At 37.2% G+C, this 9,044-nt stretch overlaps 1 protein-coding gene across 1 annotated transcript; it reads right to left on the reverse strand.

Moving 5' to 3' along the window:
• Positions 1-946: 946 nt before the first annotated feature.
• On the reverse strand, positions 947-2,026 carry LOC115227882 (beta-1-syntrophin-like). The gene has a single exon (XM_029798593.1). It carries the CDS (start codon positions 2,024-2,026, stop codon positions 947-949), a length of 1,080 nt encoding a protein of 359 aa, XP_029654453.1.
• Between the last annotated feature and the right edge of the window lie 7,018 nt (positions 2,027-9,044).

Below are 9,044 nucleotides of genomic sequence, written 5' to 3' on the forward strand. Positions count from 1 at the left end.
GACTGGCTGCCCATAGCGACATAGTCGCCCATGTGACATATTAATACCTGTTCCAATTTTAAACTGGAAAAATATTAGAATTGAATTATTATGCCATATCTTCGATCATTACTAAAAAATTTTAAATTGATTACCTAAATTTCATTATTATTTCATTTATTTTCAATACAATCATAAGCTTTTCTCAAATTCACTCCAAGAGAAAAACATAGAGACTGCTAATCGCCAAAATTTTCATGTGTTTCAATTATTATTTTTTGTATCGTCACAGTATTTGCGATATATTGTTTTTCAGTCATCTAAAACAATTTTCGATGTATTTTGACGAAAAATTTTTTATATGCAACATTGACTTTCGTAATTACAAATTATAAGTTTGTATGTGACATTTTAAGGAGGTATTTTGGTCTTGACATCCAATATTTCGCTGTGGACGTTCTAATTCTTTCATTGTCTTACTTATTTTTGGAAATTTTACATATAGTGGATAATAAAAAATCTTTCTTTTAATTTACAAAAATTTTGGGAAAACTTCTAAAGAATGGTTCTGTTCATTATCTGAGAGACCGCTTGATGGTGCCTTTTTAATCTATTAAAATAATATTTTTTTAATTCTCAAATAAAAAATTTTGCGATCAAAAAATTAAGAATTTAAAGCCACGGATGAACGTTCCATTTATTATTTTTAGTGTAAATAAGAAATCCTTTGATAGTAAAAAACATGTACGCCCAATTTTTTACCATCTTTATCTATTTATATTAAATTGTGTCTTTACCCTTTTACTTCCTCTGGCAAATCTGAGACATAAGTTATCTTTGGTGATACAAATTTTTCGAATTTCCTCAAAAGTGTAATTCCAAAGAATCATCTCGTTGTTTAATTTAAATGAAATTCCATTATTTCGACTAACCACAAGCCTTCCAACTCTATTCTCAGTCCAAATTTCTATTCGTGAATATAACCAATAAATCTACCCCAGCAATAAGAATATTCCATATTTATAGCCCCAGTAACCGCCTTTATAAAACCAGAAATTATTTGTTTTTTCTCATTCGCATCGATCGCTAGTAATTCGGTGCGCTTTATTCCCAAGATTGAAGCTTGCTTCATCACAATGCACAAAGAGCTAGACCGTTTAGATGTTAAACTGAATTTGTAATTGTGAATATACCTGCAATTGATAACAGAGTTACAATTTGTAATCTCATTTGATAAATCTTCAATCTTATGAATGTTGTCGTTAACGTAAACATTTTTATCTGTGACCACAAAAGAAACAGGTTTCTTAACCACTCCAGCGGGGGTGGCCACTTTCATGTAAAGCCACGTGAGAATATATATTGAAGAGTTGTGAGATAATTGGTTTTTTGAAGACTCGATGGAACATATTTTATTATAGAGTTGTGTTTTCGAAGACTCAAAAATGATTCCATGTACCCATTTCGTACAAACTATGGCAAAAGGAAATTTTATCGTAAGATTTTTTTTTGATTGGGAACTTTCAATAACCAAAACGTTGTCGTGATGGTCAATCACTCGGCACCCAGATAAAGATATTGAAAATTCATTATTTTTCGCGACTGGAAATTGAGATAAATTCCAGAACAAAACGTTGAAAGCGCGATTTCTTTTTTCCCAGTTCAAATATCTTATGCTCATCACATCAATAATCACAAATGTTTTGCAAGCTTTAATGCAGGAAACGGCATCACTGTGGATGCTGTCCTCGATATTGTTTCCATTTACGGAAAGAATCACATCACCAACTTGTAGTTCTCCTTTTTTTGCAAAGACGCTATTTTTGAAAATTTGGGTGACGATGAGCGGGAAATTTGATTTCGAGCCTCCCTTCACGACAATTCCCAATCCATAAAATTTGTCAGGGATAGCGTAAATTTTGCGAATAATAGGTCTGCTCTTTTTGCAAGTCCATTGTAGAGATAATGTCGAATCATGTAACTCGGCATAAGAAATTGTCGACTTTGGAAACGCAGACACGATAACTTTACTTTTTAGACAAGTCATGTTTTACGATAAAATTCAACAGACGCATTTAAATATGCGAAAAATTAAATCAATGGCGATTAACATTGAATAACGTTTTTCATCTAAAGAATGTGATTAGAGAATTACAACAGAACATTAATGGGAATCATGATTCTTTAGAACTGCGACATTATTTTTAAACTCGACATTTTTTGATTTTACAATCAATTACCTTTATAATAACCACAAATAATTTAGTGAGACCATTTACTACATTTTAAATACAATTTATTGATCAAAGAGTATTTATAGCAATCTTTCAAGGTAACTCGCTTGCTATCCGCGGTGTGGCCACTGGCGAATCCTAATTTCGATAAACACACTTCAATAAAACAGAACCTACATCAGTATAAATTACAATTTTTAAATTACGAAATAGTTTGTAGACGATATTTATCACGTGATTTAGAAATTAATGAAATAATCTCGAAAAGCTCATATTTTTCTTATTTTATTAGATAATAGTTCCTACCATTTGATCAGGCTCTGATGACCTTTGAATGAAATTAAAACATTGAGTCATATTTACACAGAAATATGTTTATGCTATTTTATAAGTGCATATTTACAAATCCATCTAGTTGCTGAAAATTTTAAATGTTAGCAAACATTATATTAGATTAGATTTAAACAATTAATTAATTTTCAAACTGATTTTTGAGATGACGAACACAGAAATCTTTAGAAAAGTTTTCATGCAAATTTTTTGTTCTACGACTCGATTCCAAATAGTTTGTCCAGCATGCATTAAGTATATCATCGACAGTAATATTATCCACGTTATGTCCAATCATTCTGATTATAAAGAATCCATCATTTTTTAGATATTTCGAGACAAAGTCCGAGACATTGGTCTTCTCCTTGCCTGTTATTTTAACATATTTAGTGACATATGACAGTCTTGCAGGAAAATAGAGAAAATAGTAGATCCAATTGAAAAAATAGTAGCACGAGTATATCCCAGCTAAACAATAGAAAAACCAAACAAGGAGGAATATTTTTTCCAAAAATAAATTTACTTGGAGCACACATTGCAGTGTGTATCTGTATTCCTGGTTTACTTCTCGTATTGTGAAGTCGCAATATGTCACTCGAGGAAAGTAAGATGACTCGTTAAGTTCTCTGCCATGGAAATACTCGTTAATCAGAACGGGTCCGTATGTTTGAAATTGAAAACCCAAGAAAACGTTAAACAGAACAAGCTGGAGAAAAATATTTGCAAGAAACAGTAGTTTGGTGACGAAGTAGGCAATGGTTAAATAGTTCCCCTTTCGACGTCCTCCAATCATCATAACCGTTTTTATAAAATACAAAATGTAGGTGAGGATAGAGACTGGAGGGTCACGATCGGTCACATAGTCGTTGATTTCACTGGAAACCGATTTGGCAAGACGTGTTTTGTCTGCAACTTTAACTGAATCTCTCGCCTTGATGCATGTTTCTATTATCTTTGAAAGATTTATTCCAGAATTAGAAGAATAGGTACGCCAAATAACAATTGGGACATAGAAAAGGAATGCCATGAACATGAATATAAATTGAATCCATTGATAGTAAGGAAGAGTTGTTTTCTGCTGCTCGGCATTCGACTCAGGAAGTCTTTTTCCTAGTGGGGCGAAATAGGTGCCTTTCACCCAACAAATCGAGTGGGCGTAATCCGTGTAGGCGGCTAAAAATATATAAATAACTACAAACATGTGAATATAGGAGGACACCAGCATTGAATCGGAGTTCCAACATAGTTACGTGTCAAAATAATCAAGCCAAATGCAAATAATAATGTAGCACCATATCGGTAACTCAGTCTATCGGCTCGGTCGTCATCTTTTCTTGACTTTGAGTCGACAACAGCTCTCGAGAAAAAACGTACAAACTGCATTCTTAGAGATTAATGAAACTAAATATCCTATTTAATATCTATTTGAATCTTCAATATTAGCCGATTTCTAATAATCCGACCATTTTTCGAGTCCATTAATTATAATTACAACAATTTCTATATAATATTAAAGGTTTTCAGTAACATATACCTCTTTCATTTTAAAAATTTTCCTCATTTTTTATGAGAGTTTTTCCATAAAAAACAAGTTTAAGAAAAGTCTTTAATAACAAAAATACCAATACAATTAATTAAAGGATTTAATTTTTTAATAAACAAGAAAGAAATTAAAGATAGCTAAGTTAATTAAAGGCCTCGCGAGACACCCGGCCAGCCTCGCGAATGGCGAAGCCGTTCCCTCGGATCACAGCAATCGACAGACGTTCCAGGAGCCAAGAAAGCTCTCTTGGATCGTGACTAGTCCTCGAAATCCGTCGACCGAGCGAGCGAAGGAAGCGGAGTGTCTTGGGGCCGAAGATCCCGGAGGACTCCACGGCAATTGGAGTAAAGAGCAGCGAGTTGGAAAGGTGGCCGTACTTGAGAATCTTTCGCTCCTCGGCCTGCCTCGAAGCGTGCCCAGGATTGGCGGAGGACAGAGCGAGATTTCCCAGCGAGAACGTGTCCGAACAGGTAGAATCCCAAATAAGGGATTTCCCCTGCTCGTAGGGGAAGGTGGACCTGCCGTCAGGGCGTTTGCCATCCCCTCTATCCAATCCAACAGGTTCAAGGATTGACGGGATGCCTGCTGAAGCGAGGGCTCTCTGTATGACTGAGTTGAGTTCACTGTGAGGGGGGCACGACCGGCACTCCGCCGGCAAGCGAGGGGATGCAAACCGTACTCGTCAACAGTTCCCCCACAACGGCATTTGTGCGTCTGGCAGATTTTCAGTCCGACACGGAGGGAGATTGCAATTCTTAGGCATTCCTTGTCCAACAGGTTCCCGATGGAAGGGAGAGGGAGAGCCTTTAACCAGACACCGCTGCCTTCACAGCGACCTGCACGGAGGCAAGCGACACGGTGTTGATTGGAGACAGGAAGGAGGCCTTCGAAAATTGTCTCACAAGAGATTTCGTCCCATTGACGCTGTACAGATTGAGAATTGGGCAGCTTCGAACCAAACCGAGCCTCCCAACGACCACGGGCTGCAGAGTAAACTTCAGACAATTTCCGTTCGGGGAGGTTTCTAAGAACGATGTCTGAGAGAGTACGAGAAGCGTGATGAGCGGATAGGAATGCCGGGAGGGAAAGATCGGAATAGGATCTCAAGCCAAGGCCGCCCCAGCGCACAGGCAGGGATGCCTGAGTCCAGCCTGGATCGTCGAAAGCCAGATTGCAAAGAGAGCTCGTACCGAGCCTGAGGATATTGTCAAGGTCGGAAAGAAGGTCGCCTCTTTGAAAGCAGGGTGCACATCTTAGGGTGTAAAGGATCTTAGGGACGGAAAAGTGGTTTCGGAGGAGGAAAAGAGCCACATGAGGCTCGATGACTTTAAGCTTGTCAATCATTTTGGATAAGTGGGAAATTTTTCCAGCGAGTGAGCATTCGAGGGCAGAAGGCCCCATGGGGGCACCGAGGATCGTAAGATTTGATTTGTCCGTAATCCGGACGTCTGAGAGAATGCCTCGGCACGTGGAAATTGAAGCAGTGAAGTCACTCGGATTTAAGGCAATGTTCACGATTTCGGATTTATCGGCGTTTATGGATAGGCCGATGTCCGAGAGGGAAGGGAGGATAGAACGAAGGTCGTCAAAAACAGTATCGGGGGGACCGCAAATGGTTGCGTCATCTAGATACCATATGTTAACTGGGGATCGAACAGAGTGAGCGATACTGTTAACGCCCAAGGCAAAAAGGACAGGACCCAGGGGATCTCCCTGTTGGACCCCGGTGACCGAAGAAATAGGTATATCGTTGAACATAAGGATACTTGAGCAAGCATAAGAGAGATGCACAAGGGGATAGGCGAAAGGGACTAATTCACGACAGCACTCCAGAAGGTGGTCCCGTCTGATGGAATTGAATGCGTTGGAAACGTCCAATTTGACCATAATAAACTCCTCAAATGATTCAGTTAAGTCACAAATTGAGTGGACAGCAGCTTCGCAGCCGTTAGGAACGCCGACCCCGAGTTGGACAGGCAGAAACTTCGAGGACAAGCAGGGAACAATGGCTCGACACAGAAGTTTAGCGGAGAGCCTCCGGAAAATATTGCCCACGGCGATGGGCCTCACGCCGTTGTCCTTTTTCTCAAGGGCAGTAAGGTTGGCGGAAAAGAAAATATCACGAGCAAAATCGGGGAGGGAACCGGAGATGAAGCGGTTGCACAGGTTGGTGATTGAGCGTAGGAGTTTTCGACCAGCTTCGGCGGTAGTAGGAGACGTCAGGTCTTTCAGATGACCTGGTCTCAGACCATCTACACCACCACTGCTTCCAGGTGAAAAGTCCCTCAGGGCATTCAGTACAAGAGTTTCAGAGACAGCAAAAGGATTGAGAGCGAGGGTGTCAGGGGACGGCTGAGGCCTGAAGTCGTTTGGCTGAGGGGGATGTTTTTCCCTGGTGTTGGCACTTTTATATCTACAGTTTTGGTTTAAGTGCATATGATAAGAGAATGTCATTCTGTCAGATTATTTCTTTTAAGTTTTCTTTACAAAAGCTTTGTTATCACTTAATAACGCATTATCAATATTGATATTACGAAAAAGGCCGTTTTTAGCACTACTTTATGGGAAATCGGAAGGAATATTCTTTTGAGCTAAAACAGATTATCGTCAAGTCCCTCCAAGAAAAAAAAAGTTACAACCAAATTTCCAGACAATTCAATATTCCGAAAAGTTCAGTACCGTTGGAAAGAACGAGGAAATGTTTGCAATAAATCGAGGTCTGGTGCACCTAAAAAGATATCGAGCCGTTCTCTTTCAATGATAAAAAGGAGTGTGGCAAATGATCCCAGAATTATTACAGTCCCGTCCAAATGTTAGAGGCACCCTATTTTTTCCCTAAAAAGGCACTTATTTGTCATTTTTTGAAAAAAGTTTTTTGTTAATAACAAACTATTGAATAAAAAATCTTATTCAATAACGAAAGACAAAATTATCCAAAAATTTAATTTTTAGTCATTCCTCCATTATTTATGACTACCGAAGATATTCTTCTTGGAATTGACTCAAAAAGCCTAATAACCACACCTGTATCAATGTTTTCCCAGGCCTTCTTCGTTTCATTCCATAATTCTTGAATCGTTGATGCTCCACATTTTTTAACTTCTTTTTTTAAAATTGCCCATAGATTTTCAATTATATTTAAGTCAGGAGATTGACTTGGCCATTTTTCCATGAGTTTTATGTTGTTTTCGGCCATAAATGCTCTAGTGGATTTTGATGTATGACATGTTGCTCCATCTTGTTGAAGCAAATAATTTTCTTCATTAAAATTTTCAAATCCTTTTTTTATAACGCGTTGATATTCGGCGGAGTCGACTGTTTTTCGGCAAAGGACAATTGATCTTTGCCCATTGCTTTGAATTGCTCCCCATATCGTAATTGATAAAGGGAATTTCACAGTTTCAATTGAATATTCTTTCTGTAATTTTGATCCAGGGAGTCTTCTTATGTATTGCCTAGACATCTGATTTAACTGAATCCGGCATTCATCAGAAAATATCACTAAATTCCAGTCGTCTTGATTCCACGGAATTTTAGTAAGACACCATGTATATCTTTTATCAACCCGAGATGCAGTCAATTTTGGTTTTTCACTGCAATGCGTCCGAATAAATTGTTGCGTCTCAAAATTCGTTTAATTGTCGAAAGACTCACTTTTCCGGAAAAGTTACAGCATATAAGAAAATCGTTGGCGGTCATTTTTGGGTGTAATTTTGACATTCTGATAAGATAGCGTTCATCATTTTTGATTAATTTTTTGTTCCTTCCCTTTTTTGGCATATCGTTATATAAATATCCGTGTAAAAATCGCTTTTTAATTTTTTGAATGGCACAACGAGAGATTCCCAAATCTTTGGATATTTTCACCTGAGATTCGCCACATTTTAATTTTTCGATAGCGAGAAACCTGTTATAAGCTAATACACGAGGCATTTGAATTTTTTATTAGAATTAATAATAATAAATTATAGAATTATTGCTTTTTACATAAGTGCCTCTAACATATGAGCGACCAATTATTTTTTGTTTTCAAGTTTGAGAATACTATCGGTCGAATATTTACAAAAACTTTGGAAATGTTTAATTTCCTTTAAAAACTTAATTTATTCTTTAAAATCTTTCGAAAAATGATAAATAAGTGCCTTTTTAGAGAACAAATAGGGTGCCTTTAACATTTAGACGGGACTGTAGAAGCAAGCTGGTAGATGATTTAGAGACCGTGGGAATCAAAGTTGGTTTATCTACGATAACTAATACATTGCGCAAACAAAGAATTCATAAAAGGAGGGCACGACATATTCCTCTACTAAGAAAAGTTCATATATCAGCGCGACTAAAATTCGCTCAGAATATTTTAAATAAAGATTTAAAATACATAATGAACATATTAAAAATTGAACTTGTTGGCCTCAATTATAACAAATATATTTGGAGGAAAAAAAATCAAGAATATGACAAAAAATGTACCATACCAACAGTTAAGCACGGAGGAGGCAGCATAATGTTATGGGCGTGTTTTTCGTCTCAAGGAGTGGGTGAACTATTTTTCATAGATGGAATATTGAATGCTAAGATGTACGTCGAAATTTTGGAAAATTGTTTAGTTCCGTCCATCAATAAATTAAAGCTAAGCAATTGGACGTTTCAACACAACAAAGATCCCAAACATAAAGCTAAAATAACTACTGAATGGCTTAATAATAATGGAATAAATGTTCTGAAATGGCCTAGTCAATCTCCTGACTTAAACCCAATTGAAAATTTATGGAAAACGTTGAAAATAAAGGTGGGAAACCGAAGACATAGAAATATAGTGGAGTTAAAAGCATTCTGCCGTGAGGAGTGGAATAAAATTTCCAAAGAAGAATGCTTTAAATTAATAGATACATACAAAAGAAGATTAGAAGCAGTAATTGTTGCAAAAGGGCATGCAACAAAATATTAATAAAACATCGTGC

The sequence above is a fragment of the Octopus sinensis genome, unplaced genomic scaffold (assembly GCF_006345805.1).
Source record: "Octopus sinensis unplaced genomic scaffold, ASM634580v1 Contig08463, whole genome shotgun sequence".
NCBI lineage: Eukaryota > Metazoa > Mollusca > Cephalopoda > Octopoda > Octopodidae > Octopus > Octopus sinensis.